We start from the raw sequence: 26552 nt of genomic DNA, 5'->3' as shown, positions 1-26552 counted from the left end.
GACAAGCTGAAGTTGCTTATCCTCGAGCATTTCCCTGATGAAATGATACTTCACATCCATATGCTTTGTCTTTGAGTGATAAACTGGATTGCGAGCCAATTGTATAGCACTTTGACTATCACAATATAACACAGGCATCTCTTCTTTTATTCCCAAATCTGTTACTAGTCGATTAAGCCAAATTGATTCTTTGCATGTCTCTGATGGTGCAACATATTCAGCCTCTGTAGTAGACTGAGTAACACAATCTTGTAATCTAGAACGCCATGATACTGCTCCACCAGCCAATGTAAAGACATACCCTGACGTAGACCTTCGGTTGTCTAAGTCACCTGCATAGTCTGAGTCTGTAAAACCCTTTACACTTAGCTCCTGACTCCCATAGCATATACACATACTCTTTGTAGGTTTCAGGTATCTCAATATTCCTTTCACTGCCTCCCAATGTTTCTTGCCTGGGTTTGACATGTATCGACTTACTACTCCTACTGCAAATGCAATGTCTGGGCGAGTAGCAATCATTGCATACATTAAACTACCCACTGCAGACGCATATGGAATCTTATCCATTTCAGCCTGTTCTTCCTCAGACACAGGACAATCTTGTTTGCTAAGTTTCACATATGGTGGCAATGGAACACTCAATGCCTTTCCCTTCTCCATATTGAAACGTTGCAAAACCTTGTCAATATAATATGTTTGAGATAACCAAATCAACTTCTTTGATCTGTCTCTCTCAATGCGCATACCAAGTATATGACTTGCCTCACCCATGTCTTTCATGTCAAACGATTTTGCCATCTTTGACTTCAAAGCTGAAATTTCTTCCAAGTGCTTGCCAGCAATCAACATGTCATCCACATACAAAATAAGGATCAGCCAACTGCCATCCTTAGCCTTCTTTGTATATAGACAGTGATCGAACTCACTACGTTTGTAGCCTTGAGAAAGCATAAACTTGTGGAACTTATGGTACCATGCCCTCAGTGATTGTTTTAAGCCATAAAGACTCTTTAACAACTGGCATACCAAATCTTCCTTGCCTTTCTCAACAAACCCTTTTGGCTGTTGCATGTAAATTTCCACATCTAAATCACCATGCAAGAACGCTGTCTTGGCATCCATTTGGTGCAACACCAAATCGAATATGGCAACCAATGCAAGAAAGCATCTCAATGTAGTCATCTTGACCACCGGAGAGAAGACTTCATCAAAGTCAATGCCTTGTTCTTGCTTAAAGCCCTTGGCAACAAGCCTTGCTTTGTACTTTGGCTGACTATCATGAGCGGTGATCTTATACCTGTAAACCCATTTACAAGGTAGAGCCTTTTTGCCCTGTGGTAATTTAACTAGCGTCCATGTCTGGTTTTTATGCAGAGCTGTCATCTCTGACTGCATGGCCAATTGCCAATTCCCGGAGTCCTTCATTTGCACTGCTTCCTTGTAACATGAAGGCTCATTGCAATCAGTCAACAGGACATAGTTCATAGATGGAACAAACCTATCAGGAGGTCACGTGACACGTCTAGATCTACGCACAATAGGTGGCTCAGGCTCAGCCACAACCTGTGGTTCCAATCTATCCTGTCTTTGCTCCTCTTGAGCCCTGACATTTTGTCTTGCACGTGCAGGTCCATCTTCTTGGAAGACAACTCTTCTAATCTCCTCAACCCTCTTTGGTTTAGAATGATATTTGGATTTATTAAAGTGAACATCATTTTTGCGGATAACCTTTCTGGATTCGGGATCCCATAGTCTGTACCCCATCTCACCAAAATTACCATAGCCTAGAAATATGCACTTTCTACTCTTTGGCTCTAGTTTGTTCCTAAATTCCTTTGGAACGTGAGTATATGCCTCACAGCCAAAGACTCTGAGATGCTTGTATGAGGGCATTTTGCCTGACCATACCATCTCTGGCACTGAATGCTTATGCAAAACCTTGTTAGGAGATCTATTTACAAGATGAACAGCTGTTGATACGGCTTCAGCCCAAAACCCATTTGGTAGCTGTGCATTAGACAACATACTTCTTACCTTCTCTTGTATGGTCCTATTCATCCTCTCAGCAACACCATTTTGAGGAGGATTGTAAGTAGCAGTAAGTTCACGTTTTATACCTTTTGACTCACAAAAGTCCTGAAAGGCCTTTGAAACATACTCTCCACCATTGTCAGTGCGTAAGCATTTAAGCTTCTTGCCACTCTGATTCTCCACAAGTGTCACAAACGTTTTGAAAACACTAAACGATTCATCCTTGTGCTTGAGAAAGTAAACCCATACTTTCCTCGAGTAATCATCTATAAATGTCATAAAGTAAGAAGCTCCCCCGAGAGATAGGTTAGGCATAGGTCCACACAAATCACTATGAACAAGTGCCAACTGTGTATCTCTTCTACTGCTTCTATGCTTATGTGGTTGCTATGTTTGCTTACCATACAGACAATGTTCACAGAATTCAAAATCATTAAATGAAAAGCCAGGAAAATAACCAGAACAAGACAAGATTTCCATTCCCTTCTTGGACATATGTCCTAACCGGCTATGCCACAAAGAAACGTTCGGCTGCTCGGTTACAGTGATTACATTTTTAGAGACATTTGATACATAAATCATGTAAAGTCCTCCAGAATTTACTCCATGTGCTACTGTCATCGAACCCTTGGATATCTTCCACATGTTTTGTCCAAAAGTGGTGACGTAGCCAGCATCATCAGTAAACCTGTGCTAATCAAGCTCTTTGTAATTGCGGGAACATGTCTCACATTCTTCAGCGTGAAAGAAGAGCCATTCTGAAACTTCAATTGAACATCTCCAACACCTAAGATCTCACATGTATGCCCAATGCCTAGCCGAACATGATCTTTAGTGGTCACATAAGAGGTAAACCACTCCTTGTTTGGAGACACATGAAGTGATGCCCCTGAGTCTATAATCCAGTCACTCAGTGCATTTCCATCAGATGCTGTAAGAAGAGCTGAGTCCATTGTATTCTTCAAGAAGTAGATGTCTCCTGACACTAGACTGTCATCCTCTGCAACAGTGCTTGTCACATTTATTTCTTGAATCTTCACTGAGGACTTGTTCTTCTCACCATGGTCTTCAGCTTTCTCTTTTCCTTTTTCTGCTTTCCATTCTCTGCAGTCTCTTTTCATGTGACCCTTCTTGCCACAATGGTAGCATTCTATGTCACTCTTGCCTTTAGCACTGCGGGACTTGCTACGAGACTGATTCCTCTTTCCACCTTTGTACTTTTCTTTGGTCCTTCCCCTGACAACTAAGGCTGTTCCTTTGCCTTTGTCCATTGTCTTTCTATTGGTTTCTTCAGTAAGTAGACTTCCTTCTACACCTACTATATTCAAACCATCTGGAGGTGCAGAATTACTCAAAGCTGTGAGAAAAGTGTCCCGACTTTCCGGCAATGTGATGAACAGGAACATAGCTCTAACAGGTTCATCAAACTTGACACCTTGAGCTGACAACTGACTGTAGATGGTGTTGAATTCATTTAGATGATTGGACATAGGGGTCCCTTCTTTCATCTTCAAGTCAACAAGCTTCTTAAGCCAGTATACCTGTGAAGCTGCACTCTGCTTCTCATAAAGATCACTCAGCTTTATCCATGCTTGATAAGCCCACATCTCGTCTGCTACATTGAAGTAAACGCTTTCTACCAAAGTCAGCATAATGGTAGAAAGTGCCAATTCATCCATTTCGCTCCATTCATCTTCGTCCATATCTTCTGGTTTTATCCCCTTGAGCTTTATAGGTTTTATCTGCTTCTTTTGTACCAACACGTGCCAAATCTGCTTCTTCCACAATGGGAAATTGGTTCCATCCAGCTTCTTGATATTGTAAAGAGCAGTGTCCTGTGATCCATCCATAGCTACGCTTCACAGTGGTTTACTTTCCTGGGAAAAATTCGGCAGAGTTTCCCCTGTAAACTTATCTCTGAACCAATATCAACCTGTCAAATGAACCAAGAAAGCTTCAGATTCTGCATAAATTTTGGCAGAGTCTCCTTTGTAAAATGGCTCTGGTGTACTCAAAAACAGACCAAAAAAAGCTCAAAAAACCACTTTCTCTCTGACACAGTAAGCTGTGGGTAAACCTGTCCTGCACTTGTACTGTCTCTCACTGTCCTGTAAGCATAGACTACGACAATGCCTCAACGGCAGTAAAGCAAAAATGCAATCCCAACTGTCTAACTCACAGTCAATACATACTAGCTGCCTATCTAAGGGTGCTCAAGGGATCGCTCCAAGACCTGTATCACCGAAAGGATCTCAACATTCGAGAATCCCCCAGCTCAATAAAACCTCACTCGACCCTCAACAAAGGCTGCAGTAAATCTGACAGTACATAGACTTCCCACAAAATCATACATCCACAAATTTCCCACTATATGCTGTAACCGCTGCGGCAGTTGTTTGCTGCGTGACTCACAGCCAGCAAACCCTCAACAAACATACATCATCTCTGACAATACATCCCATGTGGAAGTACCTACAATGTCAGGATGAAATCTGGAATATCAAGCAGCAAACACAAGCTACCTGATGAACTAGTGGATGTCGCCTACAGTCTGTGTGTAGATGCGCCCGTGTCGTATGTGACACGCCTCCAAGAACTGTGAGCCGTCCTTCGATGTGTAGACAGCCACAAATCAGCACTCTGGGAGTGCCAATATCCTCAGCACCTGCAGTCGTAGGCCGAAACCCCAAATTTGCAGAGTCAGATCTGCACCCGCCGAGACCACGTAGTCGAAAATGGCTTGCGCAGAACTTTGTCGAAGCCGAACGATGGCCGAGATGACCTCAGAATGAAATTTTGAGAACACCGAGTCCATCGGGCTCTCCCACAAGATTGGGGCCGTGTCTTTGCCTGTCGAATTTGCAAGCAAAGCTTACAGATTACAACAATGCGCAAGAAGATTGCATCTACGTCCCTAAGCAACCTACGTCAAATGAATGAGGTATCTCTCTCTCTCTCTCTCTCTCTCTCTCTTCATTTATGCACGCGTTTGTGTGTGTGTGTGTGTGTGTGTGTGTGTGTGTGTGTGTGTGTGTGTGTGTGTGTGTGTGTGTGTGTGTGTGTGTGTGTGTGTGTGTGGAGTAGAATACAATAGGGAAAGAGGGGGGGGGAGGGGGTGATTTGTGATTACCTTAGGTTGTAGAAAGGTTGTCCCGTTAGGTTGAGCATCCAAAGAAAAGTGCGATAAACCCCCTTCAATGACTCCATCGCAAACGAACCGAAGCTCCTCCTTGAATCGAATGTGTGTGTGTGTGTGTGTGTGTGTGTGTTGTGTTTGTGTGAGGAAGAAGGTGGAGAGAGATGGACAAGGGAGAGAGATAGTGAGGGTGTGGGAGGTGGAGTAGGGAGGAGGAAGGAGGGAGCTTGAAGCAGGCGCGATGGCGAGGAGGAAGAAGGCAGAGTATACCACAAAAACGCGGCATACTCTACCCTTCTTCCTTTTTTAGGCGCCAGGCAGGCATTACGGCGACTATTACCGCGTCCGTTACTGCAATTATCGTCGTGAAACGTCATTTCAAACGGATACAAACATATCCAAGGTAGCAGAGGGGGGAAGGGGGTACAAACCACCCCCTCTACCCTTAGATATCAATAATTTTCTGTTTTAGCCTTTTGAGTTTTTTTCGAAGACTTTTAATTTTTTTATGAGTACTTATTTTTGTAGTACTTTTAAATGTTTTTTAAGTGTATTTTTAAAGTACTTTTAGATATTTTATGTTTTAGCCTTTTGAGTTTTTTACGAAGACTTTTAATTTTTTTATGAGTACTTATTTTTGTAGTGCTTTTAGATGTTTTTTAAGTGTATTTTTTAAGTACTTTTAGATATTTGTGATTAAAAAATTAACCCATTTAGTGCGCACACCGATTGTAATTTATTCTCTTTGAATTTATAGTCATTTTTTTTTTTAATATACATTTTTTAAATTGAAATATACATTTTTTTCTATTTAACTGTTTATTTTTTAGGGTACATATGACTAAATAAAAAATTTATCACGTGTGTAGGACGTCGACTGGGACGGTTGTGGCCCCCCTTGGAGGCCTTTAACGCGATTGATGGCTCAAGGAAAAACTCCCTTGTCCTTGCGCCAAGTGCAAAAGGGCAATCCCTCGCTTGAGGCTCATTGCATCAGAGCATGTGGAGAATGAAGGGCTTGGCATCATCGAAAAAGGGATCGAAGAGATGAGAGCGCCACTCACCAGTCGTGCCCCATTGGTCTGTGTTCGGTGGTGGTGCGCCGACGGGCAAAGTCGAACAACAGAGGCAAGAGCTATTGGACAAATTGGGTGCACTACATGGTGATCCTCCCATTAGCTCTACTTTGACAGCCTAAGTGGCGTCTCAGTCGCACTTTGAGGTAGAGGATGAGCACATGTTCAACACGTGCGGTGAGTTACTGGCTCATGAACACGACGTGTGCGAGGGGGATTGTAAGCCATGCACTCAATGGGCAACGGCAATGGAGGACAGATTGATGGCAAGTGCCCAAACACCTCTTTACGACGATGCACAATACTCGGTGCTCCACGCATCATTGAAAGTCCTCAACTTGCAAGCGAAATTCGGTTGGAGTAATGCAAGTGTTGATGCACTCCTGGGGTAAGTTTGAAATGTGGCTTTTTATACATCTCTCTCGCTTTATGGTGCCACCTCCTTGCAATTGTATTAATTTGCTTGTTTGTTGTAGTTTGATGCAAAATGTTGCCAAAAGATCACCACATGCCTCCAGATCGTCCAACGAGCTAAATCCTATGTCATTGCACTTGGAATGGAGTATGAGCGCATCCATGTGTGCGTCAATGATTGCATGCTATACCGCAATGAGCATGCACATGCTACCTCATGCCTTGTGTGTCGGGAAGCACGATACAAGACCAGAGTGAGCGGGGTGCAACTACCCCACAAGGTATTGAGACATTTTCCAATAATTCCTGGCATTCAGTACATGTTTAAAAGAAGGCCTACCGTGGAGCTTCTTGCGTGGCACGCCAACCACCACTCAAATGATGAAATGATGCGTGTCCCTGCTGATTCACCTGCATGGAGGCACATCAAAACTCAATGGCCAGAGTTTGGGTTGGAGCCTCGACACTTGAGGCTTGGGTTAGCAAGTGATGGTGTCAACCCCTTCGGAACTAAGTCTACTTCATGGAGCACTTGGCCTGTGGTGATCGTCAACTACAATATTCCACCATGGGAGACAACCAAGAAGGGCAATATACTTCTTTCCTTGCTTGTGCCAGGGAAGTACAAAGTGTCAAATATTGACGTCTACCTCAAGCCCCTCATTCGGGAGTTGGAGGAGTTATGGAGAGACATTCCTATTGTAGATGTCTCACTTGCAAAGGGGGGAGATAATCCATTGTGAGGGGACTCCTTATGTGGACTATGCACGACTATCCTGGGCTTGGAGAGATTTTTGGTATCTCCCTTCTCCTCTCTCTCTCTCTCTATCTCTCTCTCCCTTTAGTTTTTTCTCTCTCTAATGATATGATATGTATGCAGGGTTGTGCACATCGGGTCACAATGCATGTCCTACTTGTGGGCCATCATTGGTGATAGAGAGGCCCGATGCCTTGCACAAGGTAATCTATCCAAACAACCATCATTTCTTACCCTAAGGTCATAGCAAGCACAGGGCTCCAACAAATGGGAAGACGCCTCTAAAGCTCAAGATGGCAAATTGGGCAACCATTTGGGAAGAGCACTAAAAAAACAATCCGGCTCTATGTCCTCCACCAAAAGGTATGTCAAGGTATTCCATATTTTTAAGGTATGTCAAGATATTCCATATTTTTAAGGCTTCCATATTTGAAGGACTTAAAAATACAATACCTCTTGGATCCCATGCACATATTCAATAATATAGCCCAAACACTGTGGGACCACATTATTGGCAAGAAGGACTCATTGGGTGCGAGGGAGAATTTGAGGGGCTTGAAATGTCTCCGTGCCTCTGCTACTCCACATCATGCCCCCAATGGAAAGATTGTGCTTCCTAAAGCACCATGGATGCTAGCCAAAGAAGAATTAGACAAAGTGAAGGGTACTATTGCTTCTATTCGCACACCAACATGATACATGAGGTCGCTAAAGGGAGATTTTACAAAAGCAAAGAAGAGTGGAAGCATTCAATTGCATGGGTTGAAGTCCCATGATTGGCACAAGATGCTTCAGGTAGTGTCCCTCTCCCTAATTTATCTATAGTTTGTGTGTATGACTTTCTCTCACTTTCCCTTCCCCTAATTTACTTTGTAGTTCATTTTGCCAGTGAGTATGTGTATATATCGGGACAAGAAAGTCAGGGATGCTATTTTCAAACTTGGAGAGCTAGTAAGGTACACCACAAGACTCCACTCAACTACACTTTTTTTATGTACACAATAATCTCAACTATCACTTAGTGTATCCTTGTGTGTTTTCTTGCAGATTTGTGAGTTCCAAGGAAATTGAAATAGATGCTATCCGTGCTGCTCAAACACTTGCAACAGAAACTGTGTGTGCCATTAAGGATGCATTTCCTCGATCGGTCCTTCTTAGTCAAATCCACCTCTTGGTTCACGTGGTGGAGGAGATCGCTATATGTGGAGTAGTGCACACATGTTGGATGTTCTTCTTAGAGAGGTTTTCAAAGGCTCTCAAAGATTTTGTGCGGCTACGGTCTCAACCAGAGGCATGTATGACTGAAGGGTGGATCGTGTAAGAGGCATTTGTTTACATCTCAGAGTATTTGGGACAAGTTGATCCTTCAATGCCTCGCATGTGGTCAGACGAGGAAGATGCAAGGATGACTTCACACTTGCCAAGTGGAAAGAGAAAACTATTTAGCATGGATATGAATCTATCCTGAGTGGTCAATAGCTTTTGTATTCTCAATAAAAAGGTTATGACCAAGTGGGTGGACTTGTGGACAATGGCAAAGGCAAGGTGTTTGCAAGAGAGAGAAGCATGGAAACAAGCACATGGAGGAAGGAGGGCACCCCCAGTGCCTAGAAACCTTGCATGTTTCCCAGATCTCATTAGTGCGGAGTGGATTCATGAGAGAATGACTAAAGCAAAAGCGTGCAAAGAAGACATCACTAACAAAGAATGGGAGTCTGCACGAGGCTCCGTACCAAAGGTAGAGTACTCATATACCTAAACCATACTGTAAATTTTTTTCTTGATTTTATCTTTGTATTTGATAAAGGATATTTTCCTATTTTGTAGTGCCTTTCCTTTAACTCTTGATGGGGGCTTTTCACAAGCCAAGCTCCCATACCCCTCTTCTCTCGTCCCCACCCCATGAAAACCCCCTCTTAGGGAGGGAGTGATAAAAGGCATTGGAAAAAGTAAGAAAAAAATAAAGTATGATTATGTAAATATATAAGAAAGGTAAAATAGGCCACCTCATGCCTGCGGGGTAGCCCATCCCCACTTTGCCTCCTTTTTCTTCACTGCTGTCCCGCCGTGTGTCCCTTTTCCTCTCCTCCACTCAAAAGGTCAACCCCCTCTCTCTTCCCCTTGTTCTTTCTCCTTTCTCTCTCCCCTCAAGCTACCCCACCTCTCACCAATAATGCATTATAACCCACCAATAATGCACCCTAACTCACATGCAACTTACCCTATCTTCCAAAATAGTATACCCCACCCCCTCTTTCTCTCTCCTATCATATCCCATGACCCAAATACCCCCCTCTCTCTCTAAAGGGCGCCATATCTCTTGTCTTGTAGCTAAATAGCCTTCCCCACACTCACACACACTCAGTTTCACTGAAAAAGGTGCCCACAGACCCATCCCCACCCAGTGGTTACCTGATTTTTCTTGTGTTCACACACATCTGCACACAGATTCACCTCTGAACACACTCCCCTCTTGTAATTACTTTATTCTCCATGTCACCTCTCACTTTTTTTTATCAACCCATCTCTCTCTCATGAGACTGCTGTTCTGGCACATATACACATAGCCAGACAAGTGGGGCCCACAGTCACATGGCCTATGTAGATAATGATTTCTTCATTTCTAAATTCTAAAATTCGTCCCCCCTCCTCCCCTATATAAAGAGGGGTCACCATCACACTAAATACACACACAACATCACCAAAGAACACACTATGCACTGTGTGTGCCTAGTGCACACACACACACACACCCACACCATCACCATCACCACAATCACCATGCTTGTCTTGAGCATGACCTCTACACCCTTGGCTATGGAAGATGAAGGGCAACTAAATGAAGGATGATGGCCATAACCCTCGTGCGAGTCTTCGCCCTCAACTCCCACCTATCCACCGTGTGCTCTACCACTCTCTCCCTTCTCATTCCCCTACCCTATGCTCCCCATTTCATCGCCTTATTCTCTAAATAAAGCTTGAGGTTTTGTGAGTATGTTTTCTTGCAATGTTTTGCCCATGTGAGGTGTGCGGAATCGCCACCTAGTCTTGTGTTTGGAGTGAGCTTGTGTATGTGTGAAGGGTGTGCGGATTCGCCATCCTTTTGTGGTGCCTAAGTACTAAGCCGCTATACCCCCTCCCTCACTCTCTCTCTCTCTCTCTCTCTCTCTCTCTCTCTCTCTCACTTGATCTCATTCCCTTTCCTCTTCATCATTACTCCCAAGCATCCATCTCTCTTGGATGAAAACTTTGTTATGGTGGTGTGTTGTTTGCGTCCTAGCCGCTGAAGCTAGGTGGTGCCCCTATTTGCTTTACCATGACAGGCTCGAGGCGCGCCATTCGGTCCCCGGTGTTTTAGAGGCCGTCGGGGTTCGGGGTTCGCTTTGCTCCCGTCACTCTATGTGGTCAAAGGGTTGTTACTTTTGTAAGCGCCACATTGACGAGCGTAGAACCACCATGGACTGTGGCATCATAGGCAACTTTGATACAGATGGTGATGAAACCAGGTACTGTGGAACTATTGAAAGGATACTAAAGGTTAATTTTAGAACTTTTGATACCTTCATCTTTGAGTGCAAGTGGTTTGCAAATGTGTCTAGACGACACTATGCTATTATGTATGCTAGCAAGAAGAGTTATGATAAGTGAGGAACTAATTCTTTCTCCTATAAAATGTTTCTTCTTCCTCTTCCCTACCCTCATTCCCTACTAGCTCTCTCCACCTTCGAAGGTGTTTGAGGTCTTGGGACTGAGGCTTGGGATAGTTAAATCTTTCTTCAAAGTTTATGTTATGCTTGTGATGCATTAATCTTTCCATCTTCATTGAATCACCTAGGTCACAAGGAACACAAATATTGTATTGTAACAAGTCTCTCTTCATGGGAGAAATCATAATACAAATGCCTATTGGAGGGGGGACCGGCTCCAGATAAACCCAGTCCTCAATTGTTGTCATGTTCTCTAAATTCTCTCTCTTGCAAAAGTATTCTTCATGCCAAGTTAACTAATTGCTATGTTTATGTTGATATATTCAATTATGTTCACCCGCTATGCTCACAAAGTAATTTTTCAAAAGTACTCTCATTAATTTCTGCTACTCTCAAGTTAAATAGGCCAATTCCATTACATTGGTATCAGAGCCTTTGGTTTCTCTTTTATTGCTTAAGAAGAGAGGTCCTTAAGTGGCCTATAAATGGTTGATGTTGTTAATTATATTAGGGTAAGTGGAACTGGGATCTATTATCGGTTTTGTTGAGCCCACTATGTGGGATATGGTGCACACCTCAGGAGCTTTGGATTTAATAATGGAGTCTTTTTAAACTTGCCTACGGCTTTACCATTATTGAGCCATAAGAAGTCCAAAAGGAGCTAGCCCTCGGCAACTTTGCTATGTTAGACTTACTCCACTACTCTCTATAATTAACCACTTCGAGCCGTGGGTGTAGATACTTAAGAGCCAATTTTCAAAGGCTAAGAGGAGTGGCAACTAAGGTTTTGAATTGCCAACGCATACACTAAGTACATACATAAATTTTGTTAACATGGCTGACAATAATCAAGAGAGTAGAATGAACATTGATAGCTTTGATTTTGCACATGAAGGTGCTAATGATGATGCCCCCATGTTCATGAATTATCTCGTAACTAGGTTGCAGCAAGCTATGGGCAACCCTGCTTTGCAAGCCAAAGTTACTCAACAACTTCGCGCTTATGGGATTTCCCTTCCTCTCCAAGAGGAGAGAGAGCTTAGGAGGCCTCTTGAAGAGACCCCCAAAAGAAGACTCTCTCCCATACGAGAGGACGAATCCAAAGAGAAAGAAAGCAATGAAAGTTTAAGTTCCTCTGAAGATGTGGCTCCACGAAGACGGTGGTCTAGACGATTGCCCACTTCTCCAAGAGGAAAAGATCAACACACAGTCCTTCTCCTTGTCATTTTGAAAAGGAAGAGAGGAAACAAAGGAAGAAAAGGGCTAGAAAGAGGTCACCCTCTTCTCCTTCTTCTTCACCTTCCTCCTCTTCCAATGAAAGCTATGGCTTTTCTTCTAGAGAATACAAGAGGGGAGGACATCGCAAATCATACCCTGTATGGAGAAGGTCACAAAAGCTAAGGAAGTTCAAGGAGGAAGGAAAGAGTATCTCTTTTCTCACCTATGATGGCACCTTTGGTGCTACTGACAAAGTGTTGACCTTCATCCAACAATTTGATGCGGACTTTGCAGATGAGGGCTTCACAGAGTCCTCCAAGCTACACCATGTAGCTATGCACTTCCAAAAATTAGCTCGTCAATGGTGGGCTAGCCTTTGTAGCAACGGTGAAGCCCCAAAGACATGGAAAACTCTACGAGTTTCCATCATGAAGTAATTCCTTGCAAGCAATGCAAAGGACAAAGTGGTTACCAAATGGCGCAGCTTGAAGCTTCTCTCTCATGAGTCTATCCACAAGTATGTAGACAAGTTTTGGAATTTACATCTCAAGGCTATTGTCTTTCAAAAAATAGGCTTTGCCGAGCAAAGGCAACAATTTTGTGCGGGATTACCTGAAGAGATGGCCGAATACATCAACTCTCAACGGCCTGGTTCTATTAGCAAAGTAATCCATCACACCATGGTTTCTTCACGCATCAATTTCCATCAAGGGGCTAGACGGAATGTCAAGCCCATGGAAAACAAAGACAAAAATTATGCAAAGGGGAAAATCAATGCTCAAAATTCTTCCCAAGGGACTTCCAACAACAACAACAACAATCGGTCCAAGGAGAAGGGAGTTTACAAAGGCAAAAACAAACTCTCTCCTGAAGAGCTTGAAGCTTTTTGCAAGGACCATAAGTGTTTCAAGTGTGGGGAGCAAGGACATGGCTATAGTTCTTGCCCCAAAAGGAATGCTCGTAGTGACACTCCTAGGGCTTCCACCATCGAATATCCAAAAGAGGATGTTCATTACAAAGGATCATCACTTTCCTATGCTTGGGGAAAGGTAAGAGAGCAGGATTCCTTCATCTTGTTTGACCCTGGCTCTACTCACAACTTCATATCCACGGAGTTGGCCACCAAGTTGGGCATTCAAGCTTTTGAGATGGGAGATATGGTAATGGTTGACACAGATTTCAAGGGACACCAAGCCTCTGTTACTCCCTTGATTGGGAAGTTGAGGCTTCATGTCCAAAGCTATGTCAACAAAGAAGACTTTTTCATCTCTCCTCTCCAACATGAGGATGCTATTCTAGGGGCGCCATGGTTTGATCGCATGGCTGCATGAAGTTCCCTAAAAGGAGAATCTGCTTCACCTACAGGGGAAAGATTATGTATATAGATGCTGGTGAGCTTGGTTGCACCATTCCACTTGTAAATTCTCCTGCTTTTGATAAATCAATGAAGAGCTCAATTTCTGCGTACATGATTTTTGTCAAAGAGTCTCTAAAAGATCCTTATGTTTCATCAAATGTAAATGATAGGAATCAAGAAGAGGTAGACTTGTCTAATTTTCTAAAAGGATTCCAAGATGTGTTCATCGATGATATCCCCATGGAATTACCTCCAAAACGAGGGGATGATGACCATGACATTGAGCTCCATCAAGGAAGCTCACCGCCTAACAAACCTCCTTATCGAGTCTCACAAGCTCAACAAGAGGAGATCATGAGGAAAGTACAGGAATTGGTAGACAAAGGGATGGTGAGGCCTAGTTCCTCTCCCTTTTGTTCTCCAGTCCTTTTAGTGCAAAAGAAAGATGGTACATATCGTATGTGTGTGGACTATCGAGCACTAAACCATATCACTATCAAAAACAGATTTCCCGTGCCTCGGGTAGAAGATCTGTTTGATAAGCTACAAGGATCTACCTACTTTGGTAGGATTGACCTTAAAAGTGGCTATCATCAAATAAGGATAGTGGATGAAGATATCCTAAAGACCGTGTTTCGCACGACGTTTGTTCTTCATGAATATCTAGTCATGCCTTTTGGCTTGACTAATGCACCAGCTACGTTCAATCGTCTATTGGAGAAAAATTTTAGACCTTATCGCAAATTCACTGGAGTGTTCTTTGATGATATCATCATTTACTCCAAGTCTTTGGAGGAATATAAGCAACATCTCCAAGTGATTTTTCAAGCATTAAGGGAGAATAAGCTTTTTCTCAACCAAAAGAAAAGCAAATTTTTCCTTCAAGAGATTCAATACCAAGGTCATATTATCTCTCAAGATGGTATCCGTATGAATCCATCAAAGTTAGAGGTAATAAAGCATGGCCTAACCCAAGGAATCTACATGAGCTTAGAAGCTTTACTGGTATGTGCGCATACAGTAGACGCTTCATAGCAAATTTTCCTCAAGTAGCAGGACCACTACATGACTTAACTAAGAAGAACGTTAAATATGTATGGACTGCTAAGGAGAAAAATGCTTTTGACAAGCTCAAGGAGAAGCTTACCTCTCAACCAGACCTCATGCTTCCCGATCTCTCAAAACAATTTGAGGTCCAATGTGATGCTTGTGGTGATTGCCTTGGAGCAGTTTTGATTCAAGAAGGGCATGCCATAGCATATGAGAGCCAAAGGCTCAATACTGATGAACGAGTCTTGGGCATTTATGAGAAAGATCTTTTAGTTGTTCTACATGCCCTAGACACATGGAGGCACTACTTATTGGGGACTCCATTTATTCTTTGAACCGACACCAAAGTCTCAACTACTTCCTGACACAAACCAAACTTTCCGACAAACAAATGAGATGGGCAAATTTCCTTTCGCAATTTAATTTCCATATTGCTCACATTGTTGGTAAGCACAATCAAGTGGCTGTTGCACTTTCATGACGACAAAAGTTAATGTGGTGTCTATAGCTACTCACAATGATCTATCCTCTATGATAGATGAGTATACTACTGACCCTGACTTTAGAGACATAATTTCAGCCCTTGCTTTGGGGAAGAAAGAGGAACCATTCACCTTGCATGATGGTTATCTTCTCCACGGCCATAGGCTATGTGCTACCCATTCCCTTCATGAGAAAGTTATGTATAAAGCCCATGCTCCTCCCTATGCAGGGCATAGAGGTATTCAAGCTAAGGCTCCGAGAAGTAGAGACGTACTTCTATTGGCCTACCATGAAAGTGGAAATACAAGAGTATGTTTCAAAATGTGTAGTGTGCCAGAAGACCAAGTATGATAGAGGGAAGCAACTTGGATTAGTATGGCCATTGCCTATCCCAAATTCACCATGGGAGAGTATATCCATGGATTTCATCTTTGGATTGCCCAAGTCTATCCATGGGGATACAGGAATTTGGGCACACTTGATTTCTATCAAAAAGACTATTAAGGCACACCAAATGGCAACTCTCTTCATATCTCAAATTTTCAAACACCATGGATTACCCACATCCATTATGTCAGATAGAGATCCTAAAATGACCAGTAATTTCTGGAAAGGTCTCTTTGAAAATCTAGGAACAACATTGAATTTCTTCGGCCTATCACCGACAAACGGATGGCCAAAGTGAGATAGCCAATCTTACGATACTCGATCTACTCAAGACTTATGTTACGGAAGTAGATCAACGCTCACAATGGGAAAACTACTAACCTCTTCTAGAGTATTCCTACAATAATATTGTACATACTTCCATGGGAAAAGCACCTTTTGAGATCATTGAGGGAAGACCTAAAAGTCCCTTGCTACTCAAAGTACATGGGAAGATCTTCGTCGCCGATGAGTATAGCCATGACCTACAAGAATATTTTCAAAAGATTAAGGAGGCTATATCCATAACTCAACAAAGGAAAAATGTTGTTGTGCTGACAAGCACAGAAGGCCCTTAACATTCAAAGAAAATGATTGGGTCTTACTTAAGTTTCCTAAGTCTCGATTAAGGCAAACGACGGGCAAAAATCCTACGGGCCATCAAAAGTATTATACTAAGTTAGTAAAAAGATACTATGGTCCTTTCCAAATCTTGAAGCCCATCAATGAGACAGCTTACCAACTCAACTTGCCCAACCATTGGCTCATACACAAGGCCTTTCATGTAAGCCTTCTTAAGCCCTATAAAGGAGAGCCACCAAGTGCACCAATTATTGAAGACCCTCCCAAAGTTGAAGACCAAGAAGAGGTGCTACAACCCAAAGCTATTCTTCGGCATGAAGACAAGGTACTATGACATGGTAAGATTATCTGACGGTATCTTATTAAGTTCAAAAACTATCCTTTTAAGATGCTAGATGGATGCAAGGAATACAGATTAAGGATAGTATGAACCTTGTCAATGCTTACAATTCTACGTTAGAGTAAGTAAATGTACAATTTTTTTTAAAATGACCAATGTTTTTGTCTTATAAGAACAGTTCTCTTTTTATTGTGCACAAATTAAAATAGTATGCATGCTTAGAATCATGTTTGTGATGACGATGTCTCTCAAACACCAAGTAGAATTTGTCACTCTACTTTGGGAGAATGAAATGGACTAAAGAGTAGACATGTCTCCCAAGCACCAAATGGATTAGTCATCCATCTTGGAATGATGTCATAGGGTGAAAAGGGATCCTCTACCCGCTAAGTAAGATTGACTAATGACTAAGGCTTTATCTCTTCTACCTCATAATCGAGGACGACTATGATTTCAAGGGGGAGGTAATGTCATAAAAACTAATATCTAACCAACCCAAATGATTTTCTCATATTTAAACTCATCACTTAATGTGGGAGAATAAACGGGAACAAGGGTTAAGATATTGAGATGTGCTTATAGATCTATCTCAACATGGGGCCAATGATAAAGGGGCCCAAATGAGAGATGTTCTATCAAAGAGCAAGGCTAAGCAATGGAGCATAAGACCTTAGGGTTAGCTTCATTGAAGACCTCCAATAGTTAGTGTAAAACTCCTTTGACCTTAGGTAAGCTAGGACTGAGCTTGAGGTGGGAACCCGGCCTAAGCTTGAGGTGCTTGAGGTGGGAATCCGACCCAAGCTTAAGGTGCTTGATGATTGAGATGCTTGAGGTGCTTGATTATTGAGATGCTTGTCATGCTTGAGATGCTTGAGGTGCTTGTCATGCTTGAGATGCTAGGGTTGCACTTGAGGTGAGAACCCAACCCAAGCTTAAACTGCTTAAGGGCCAAGCTTGTGGTGAGAACTCGGCCTATGCATGAGGGGCTTAGGTGTCAAAAGTCAAATATCTAATCTCTGCAAGGAGGGGGTGAGCCCTACATGAGGGGGGATGAGAGAGAACACCCACACACTCACACAAGGCATACTTGGTACAAAGAAAGCATAAGGGACACTTGTCAAGTTCCTCCTCATGTTGGCCTCATGGTGTGCCTGAAGCCTATTGGTTGGCCATCCAAGGGGTCCAATGATAATTTAAGAGATTTAATTAATTGTCTTTGCATTTATCAAGTCCTCTCTCTCAAAGGGGAAAGGGGGACACTTGTCCCAAAACTACCCTTGTTGCTTGTAATGCCTCCTGCTTGTGATTGGCTAGGTCTGGAGGGGTCCAATGAGCTTCAAGCATGAGCTACAAGGGGGAGTCAACCCAAGCAAGTTAGGGGGTTGCTTAGGGGGTATACTCACCCACACACACACACACACACACTCATGATGTGCTATGCAAAGTGCAAGAGCTTTATCTCCTTCTCCAAGCTCCTTAAGAAGTTGAGAGCTTGCACCAATACTCTTGGCTATGGAGTGCAAATCCAACCAAGAGGCATGATTCAATGCTTAAGCTTCCCATCTTCTCCATCTTCATTACTATGATATTATGTATGCTAGCAAGAAGAACTATGATAAGTGAGGAACTAATTCTTTCTCCTATGAAATGTTTCTTCTTCCTCTTCCCTACCCTCATTCCATGCTAGCTCTCTCCACCTTCGAAGGTGTTTGAGGTCTTGGGATTGAGGCTTGGGATAGTTAAAGCTTTCTTCAAAGTTTATGTATGCTTGTGATGCATGAAGCTTTCCATCTTCATTGGATCAGCTAGGTCACAAGGAATACAAAGGTTGTATTGTAACAAGTCTCTCTTCATGGGAGAAATCATAATACAAATGCCTATTGGAGGGGGGACCGGCTTCACATAAATTCGATCCTCAACTGTTGTCATGTTCTCTAATTCTCTCTCCTGCAAAAGTATTGTTCATGCCAAGTTAACTAATTGCTTTGTTTATGTTGCTTTATTCAATTATGTTCACCCGCTATGCTCACAAAGTAATTTCTCAAAAGTACTCTCATTAATTTCCGCTACTCTCAAGTTAAATAGGCCAATTCCATTACAAGACACACAAGTGCAGGTCATGTTTTGTGAATGATGAATGCGGTGTTGTTGGATAACGGACACCATCCAGGTGATTTTAGAAGATTCATGGCCGACGAGGCTGGAGCAAACTGGAAAGCAATTTGCACGGTGTTTAACAAAGGGCCACACAATGTTATGGAGGGAAGAAAATGCTCATGCTTGTTTCACTGGGAGCAAAACTTACAAATTCACACAAATCAGTATGTGCATAAGAATTTCCAATATGAGCACAAATGTATGCGTGAATTATGGCATTGCACAACGAGTGAGGATAAACATACGAGCTTGGTGGGCATCTGGAAAAGTATGAGATTGCAATTTATTGCAAATGGATTGTTGGCTGAGTTGGTGGCATGTACGGTATCCTCGCTAGAGGAAACACTTTTTTGGGGTAAAAAATGTGAAGCCATATTCACTTTGTTGGGGTAAAGTTTGTTATAGGCAACATGTATTGTCACTTTGAACAACTATCTTGCATAAGTAGACAATTTGTCAATCATTCCTACAACGAACTTGGAAGAAACAAAGCACACAAACTGGTTAGCAAGTGAGGGCAACAAGGAAATGTTGACCTTGTATGATGCTTGCGTGTTCGATCTTTCGAACACTTTGCTCCAATGCGTGAAAATTATTGCTTTCGTGGAGGACAGATATCATGGGGCTGGACTGTCTGCAGAAAAATTGGCTCATCAGGTAGAACAAGGATGAGCACCCACACTAGCCACCATTGCAAAATAAATTGAGGATCAACTCGGAGGTACACCTCTCTTTCAACAACCATCAGTAGTAGGAGACAATATTACGGTATCTAGGAAGCGAAAACAAACAGGGCATGTCAGTTGTGAGGAAGAAAATGATTCACATTGACCCGAGATTCTGACACAAAACATTCCTCGTAATCGAGAAGGTTTTCAATTAGCTGCTAGGGAAGCCAATCAAGAAGGCGATGAACAAGATGGTGGACTGGTAGTAGAGGAGACATAAATCCACAAAAAAATGTGGGCAATTTGTCGTATTCCAAAGGGAAGCAAAGTCCAATGCCAAGGGTGGTTGGAGTATAGAGCCCGAAAATGCAAAAGAAACATTAAAAACACCGGCACTTGCACAACTGCACCATCCTTTTGGGGTATCAAAACTTGGAAAAGTGGGATAGGTATTGCTCATGGTGAAGGTTCAAAGGCACAATTCATGTGGTTTGTAATGACAATGTGGATCACACATGGCAAAGTTGTAACACAATCAGCCAATGCCCGACAAGAGTACCTAGCATATGGCCAGTGGAACATGGAACAAACTTGACTGCTTCTGAGCTGCAGACTTTGGAGTTAGGAGGGTTCACAATAAAGAAGAAATTTGCAGTTAAGGAACACACAATGTGCGTTATCGACCAAGAGTTTCTATTCAAGCCTCCCAAGAGAATTGACTCAATAGTTATCATGGAAGCTAAAATTGTGCACCATACAGTTGTTAAAACAAACATGCATGAAAAATTCATGGTTGAAACAACCAGTCCACAAGTTCGAGGCAAGATGTACGAAGTTCATATCGCAAATAGCTTGATGTGTACCTGTGGAGACTTTGCAAAACGAGTGGCACAAAGCAAACCGTACATGGCTTGCAAGCATATTTACTATATCTTCCTTCGGTACTGTGGCTTGGATGTAAATCATAACATGTTTATCCATTAGAGCAAGCTAACAAATGAGGATCTGGTTTGGGTGTCTAATTGTCGGCGCACGAATTAGGAAAAGAGTGCAGTGTATCTATTGTATCCCAAGAATCTCTTGGCTCTCTGAAGTTTTTCTTTTGCATTGTAACTCCATTCTGAGCAATTCAATGAAGTATATTACATTCAACTCCATCGCGTCTATTTGTTGATTTTTCAACTGGATGGTGTCGATTGAAGAAAGTCTTTTGTGCTATCAATAGAATGCATGATGTTGACAGCTTGTAGAGAGAATGGCAGGAACATTGTTTGCATAAAGAGAGAGTTGTACTAAGCAGGTTGACATATAAGTGATAGAGAGAGAGAGTTCAAATTTTCAACCACACTAGTTAATGTAACGTTTCAGGGTCTCTAAAAATAAAATAATAACAACAAAAGCTCTTTCCTAAATGCTCTCTCCAATAGAGTCTGAAGGAAGCGTTTTCACAGAAATCAACGTTTTAAGAAAAGCCCTAAAAACGCTCACTCCAATCCCATCCCCAGAGAGAGAGAGAGAGAGAGAGAGAGAGAGAGAGAGAGAGAGAGAGAGAGAGAGAGAGAGAGAGAGAGCATTGATAATGTATGAGCAAGTTGATGTGTTGGCCCTTTAAGAGGAGGGTTCATAGTTCACATTTGATGTGTAAAGCAATATTTTGCCTTTCAAGCCTTTCCCTTTACATGCGATCGCGGAAGGCGACGCCATTGTACTAGTGTATACACACACACACACACACACACACACACACACACACACACACATTCATATGCAAATTCCCTTTCACCTTTCATGTAACCAGCTAAAATCCTATTAGACTTCATTGAGCTAGCAAAATCTCCCTCTTCACTCCTCCTCATTTCCTTTTTGATCAAATTTTGTCCTCCACCACCTTTCTTTTCAACTTTGTAAATGGTTAATCCTAGCCGGGTCAAGGCTAAGCTAAGGCACACTTTTCCCGAACACTTTTTTGTGTGTGTGAGAGAGAGAGAGAGAGATTTCTTGAATACTCGTATCAGAACTAGAAGATTCTGAGAGAGAGAGAGAGAGAGAGAGAGTGTTTTCATTTTCAACAACAAAAACACATCATGCATGCAGTAAGCAAAAATGAGAGTTGAATTCTAAAACATAGTGGGACTTTGAGAGGGAAGCAAAAGAGACTCGCTGAGAAGACAAGTTGGCGTGTACGTGCTGTGTGCATCAGAGCGTGCGCGCGCGGGTGTGTGTGTGTGTGTGTGTGTGTGTGAGAGAGAGAGAGAGAGAGAGAGAGAGAGAGAGAGAGAGAGAGGTTCTCAGGCGCTTAGCCTTAAAGGATGGTATTGTGGGAGATCACGCTCGCAACAGCATACTGGCTGGGGATCCGTAAGACCTACAAATTGGCCCTCAAGCTGGAGCGTCGCCTCATCAGCCCTAAGCACCCCCGCCTCCGGGACTTCATGCAAAGGTTTGGCTTCTTCTCGTTGTTTGTGCTATTCAGTTTGTCTTAGACATGCCTCCTTGCTTCTGTTCAAACGTCATTTTGGTCTTGTTTTCAGCCAAATAGAATTTACTTGGTTATCATTCTTATGAACGTCTTGATGCATTAGGATGCTACTCTTGATTTCTACTAGAGAGCTCCTAACTTGTAGCAGATGAACAGTAAGGTGCCCTTGAAATGTATTTTTGTGCCCGCCGTGCAAATGCGGATGAGACATCGGATGTTATTGTGTAACACGCAAACATAAAGAGATGCACAATTCCTTTCTTAGATTTCTTTGTTAATGCTGTTATGGAACTTGGTGTTAATTGATATAAGTCATCAACACAATGTTTGAATGATTGCTGTTAATTCATATTTGTCAACACAATTATCGTTCCCTCTCAATTTAGGACATGACCAACAGACAAGTGCAAGCAAGTACACTTTCTTAGGCCAGGTCCTTGCTTAAGTTTTTGAGACGAGTTCTCTGGTTATGGCAGAGAGAGAGAGAGAGAGAGAGAGAGAGAGAGAGAGAGAGAGAGAGAGAGAGAGAGAGAGAGAGAGAGAGAAGAGAATTTTTAACGTTGTAGGAAACTACCCCAAGAGACCATAAAGATCTGTCCGACGAGGAGATTTGAACTCAAGACCTGTTATTCAAGAGGGAAATGGCATAACCAGTCTACCACACTTGGGTGATAGAAAGGTTATATGATTTTCCTCTTTTTATTAGCACACACACCCCCACACAAACACACACCCGAGAAGAAGAAAATTTTTAATGTCGTAGGAAACTATCCCAAGAGACCTTAAAGATCTATCGAACATGAGAGTTCACCTTGGGAATTTACTTATTTTTTGTTGTGTATTTCATTCGAGTCAATGTTGTAATTAGTGCCAGGCTTCATCATGGCTGAGCTATAATGGAAACTTCAAAATCAAATTGCAACCCTCTGTATGAATGTGTGCTTGTGCGTGGGAGCATACATGCTACGTCCTTAGACATCAGGATTAGCGTCTGAGCAATGCCCGGCTAGTGTGAACCTGGCCCCCTTTTTTTTGGCCAGAAAAATGCGAGGTGAATTATATTGAGAAAGCATAGAAAGATTACAAAAGACCCAAGGTCAGAGTTAGTGTAAGGTCACATAAAGTTTGATGATTCAGGCCCTTAGGCGAGGGTGATTATGGAGGCCTTTAAATGTTACGTCCCTCGACATCAGGATGGGCGCTTGAGCAGTGTGTGGCTTGTGTGAACAAGGCCCTTAGGTTAGGGTGGTTATGGAGTCCTATAATTGTCCTAACCTAAGAGCCTGGTTCACACTGGCTGGGTGCTGGTCCTGATGTCTAGGGATGTAACAATATATTTGATACCCAATTCTACATCGACTGTTGGGCATTCATCAGTTTGTTGGTAGGCCCTAGTATTTAATCAATGCATGATGGAGCCGTGTTCTATCTCTTTGTAAATGCGTATTACGAGTCCATAATTTGCACTCTCTTTAGGTGCGGTTCAGACTGCCGGAAAACTCTTAAGAGCGGGGGCTTTGGCATGACACGATCGGCCAAAATGTTTGCTCTCATTTGTTCGGGCCCCCAACTCTTCGGGCGGCATCAACCCCCCTGGAACACAGCACGTCCGTGCACTTTTGCAGTGTGCATTGTGGAGCAGCCTAGATCTCGCGACCATGCCATTAGCAGCTGTGAGATCTATCCTAGCCTCTTCCGTGCAGGTGTGAACAGCGCTGCTGTGGTAGAGGTGTGAGTGCGGATGGGGGCTCGGTGCAGTCTGAATGGACCCTTATATGCAAATTTTGGTTTGTCTTGGAGTCATCTAGGTATATGTTATTAATCTGAAGCTTGTAAATTTCAAGTAAAATGATTAAACTTGGGTATACCTTTGTGTAGGCGGACGAGGAATGTGTTTGACATTGCTCTGAGGGTCCACAGAGAAATTCAGAGCCGGGATTTGTCTGCCGGAAAGAGTCTGGGTAACTTCATCTTAAGATTTTTGGATCGTGCGAGGCCTTCTGCGAAGATAAGGGGACCACCTTGTCTTCCCGAGAATGCTGGGCAGAAGAAACTTTCTGCAGGTAGTGGCGACAAGGGCCCAACAAGCAAGTCAATGAAGTCCAACACAGGCCCCGACAAAGTTTTATTTTCTCAATATGTCAATAAGGCTCCTTTTGTTCAAACAATAAGCAACAGACTCAGTGTGGGTATTGGAAGGAGGTGTCCAGGCCTTCAAGATACAAAGTCAGTCTCCGGACTCAGACCTTGTACGACAACTGCAGGGCTGGTGTGGGAGAAGTCAGGATCATCCATACCCATTGCATGGCGTGGTTCGTCATTTGAAAAGGGGATTTTCCGCAGCGATATTGCCCAGTGGATGGGAAGGAAGCAGTGAATGATGCGAATGGTGCTTCAGTTTTCCATGGTAATAATGCGAATGGCATACTAAGCAGTGGTTCAGCCTTTGAATTATGCGAATGGCGCTTTGGCTTTTCATGCTAATTTATATCGAGCCAGCAATTGCCAGGGCTGGAGGAAATGGGTTCAGCTCAAACTGTTTTTTTTTGTCCTGTTATGCATTCAGCCATCTGAAAGGGCAAAGTCTCTTGTCTATACTGCCGTCTGAAAGGGCACTGCATTTTGTTTACAACACTGTTTCGTCTCGGGGGCCCTCGAACTACCAATGTCATAGAGGAAATATAATCCCGGCAGAACTAGTGGAGCTGTAGTCCATATTATACATGGGGGTTTATAATGCCAAAGCCTCACCAGCTTAACTAACCCTTGAGAGAACACAAGAATGGCCAGTTGCCGTTATGTTTTTTTGTAACAGACCCTTTAGAGTAGCAGCAGCTGTTTTGTTTTTGTTGCCTAAAGTAATATATGTGAACCTTGTGGGTTTGTGTAAGCTGCTTCTCTTCAGCCATATTATTGGCTTTTGTCATGGTGTGATTTGTCTTTTTCCATTAAAATTCAGCTTGAAGAACACTGCGTTTTATGTTCTGCTGAGATGACGATTGCTGACATGCACATTATTGTAGAATGAATGCTGTGAATTGCTCTATGGAATTCTTGTGTTCTTCTAGCCTTTGGTACCAAATGTAGTTACTAAGGGTACCGATAACTCTTATATGTGTGCCATGTTGTTTTGCCTTGGGATTACGATAGGGTAAGAACACTTCGTAAATATGCATTTTAGGCTTGCTTTTGGTATTTTGTTCGACATAATGGGTAGATTTTCTTCTTGTACATGCATCCCTGTCAAGCACCGGTCCTTTATAATCACTCTCTTTTGGATCTGGGTTAGGGTTTTGGTTTTTCCTTGAGGAGTTGGCAGTACAACCATTTTGTTTGCAGTACTCCAGTCATATTACGGTCATATTACAAGTTCAAAGCAGGGATTTTTCTTACAAGTTTAAATTGACAATTTGCGCTCGTGCTTTTGAGGATGAATGTGCAAGATCAAACAAGGGAAAATGTGTTATTGCTCATTATTATAAAGCAAGGCAAATTTAGAGCTTTCTGTTATTCTTGATGAGAGTATGTGGAGATGAAATGTGCAGGGTATGCTAGTCTCCATGTGCACATTTGAGGAGATTGGAAGCCTTGGATATGTGGTTGGAGACAGCACCATCCAATGTGCAAAGTCGTGCTTTTGTTGGCTATATTTCCACAAAAACATCTCGATATTAATTTTAAGGAAGTTTCCTCCTTAGAATCAAGTGTGACTCTCTTACTCACCAAAAGAAACATCATCTCATTAACTCTACAAATGTTTCATCTCCCAAATTCTACAATGCATGGTGGGATTGATAAGAATCATTGGTGATGTGGGACCATAGATCCCTACCAAAATGGAGGTGTCCATTAGTGCCCCTGGGGCAGTTGTTGCCAACCTGCATCAAGGACCGCAAGAGTGCACTCTAAATAGTGCTAAAAAAACCTTTTCCAAAACCTTGAAAAACATACTTATGAGAAAATGAATTGGGCAGTGCGAGTTCACATGGCCCGGAATTTTTTTTTCTCTCTCTAGTTCAAATAGTCAATAGAACATTAATGGCTCATTTTTTATAGCTTTCATATTTTATTACATGGCATCTTCCCTGATTCCTTAGCTACATCTTTGGGGAGAGGCGCACAACAATAAAATGATAGCTACTTATATTTAAACTCAGGCATGCATGCCTCGTGAGTCCTGCACTACTGTCTCTCCCATTTGATTTGGACGTTAGAAGCCAACCTCTTTTTACTTTAGAAAAAAAAAATCTACCCATGTTCCACTATGTGGCATCTGGCAAGAGAGCTTCCAGCATGAACTAGGTGTGATAGTAGAGAAGGTGCACATTGTACCATGCCCTTCATGATAGCATCCCGGCAATACTCCTCTTGGTCGCACGTGGGACATGCAAGGTATGGAATTCAAACTCTATTTTTCCATTTGAAATAGATAAAAGGTGCAAATGTTAAGCACAACATCTTTTCGGATTCAATGTAATGCAAGATGTTTTGAAAATTGTAGGCACATATTAGAGGTAAATTGAAGGTTTTAGTCTAAATTACACTAGATTTCTCCAAAATTTGTAGGTTTTTTCACCCTCAAAATTTGCAAGTGGGATTACAGTAAGCCTAGGTTTTTTTCGAGCATCGACTGTAAATGAAGCACCTTACGCCTTGCGCAAAATGAAG

General features: G+C 42.5%; 1 protein-coding gene across 1 annotated transcript; it reads left to right on the top strand.

The window, feature by feature from the left end:
- The first annotated feature begins 21534 nt into the window (after positions 1 to 21534).
- LOC147421020 (uncharacterized) lies at positions 21535 to 24774 on the top strand. The gene is made up of 2 exons (XM_086504996.1): positions 21535 to 21845; positions 23763 to 24774. The coding sequence occupies exons 1-2, from the start codon at positions 21715 to 21717 to the stop codon at positions 24259 to 24261; spliced, it is 630 nt and encodes a 209-aa protein (XP_086361122.1). The 5' UTR covers positions 21535 to 21714; the 3' UTR covers positions 24262 to 24774.
- The last annotated feature ends 1778 nt before the right edge of the window (positions 24775 to 26552 follow it).

The sequence above is a fragment of the Adiantum capillus-veneris genome, chromosome 28, assembly GCF_014529385.1.
Source record: "Adiantum capillus-veneris isolate H3 chromosome 28, ASM1452938v2, whole genome shotgun sequence".
In the NCBI taxonomy this organism is placed as follows: Eukaryota; Viridiplantae; Streptophyta; class Polypodiopsida; order Polypodiales; family Pteridaceae; genus Adiantum; species Adiantum capillus-veneris.
This window is presented reverse-complemented; position numbering and strand designations above follow the sequence as displayed.

Coding starts and splice junctions, on each gene's coding strand:
- LOC147421020 (XM_086504996.1), top strand. CDS start 21,715: ATGGTATTGTGGGAGATCACGCTCGCAACAGCATACTGGCTGGGGATC. Junction 21,846..23,762: donor CTCCGGGACTTCATGCAAAG/GTTTGGCTTCTT, acceptor ACCTTTGTGTAG/GCGGACGAGGAATGTGTTTG.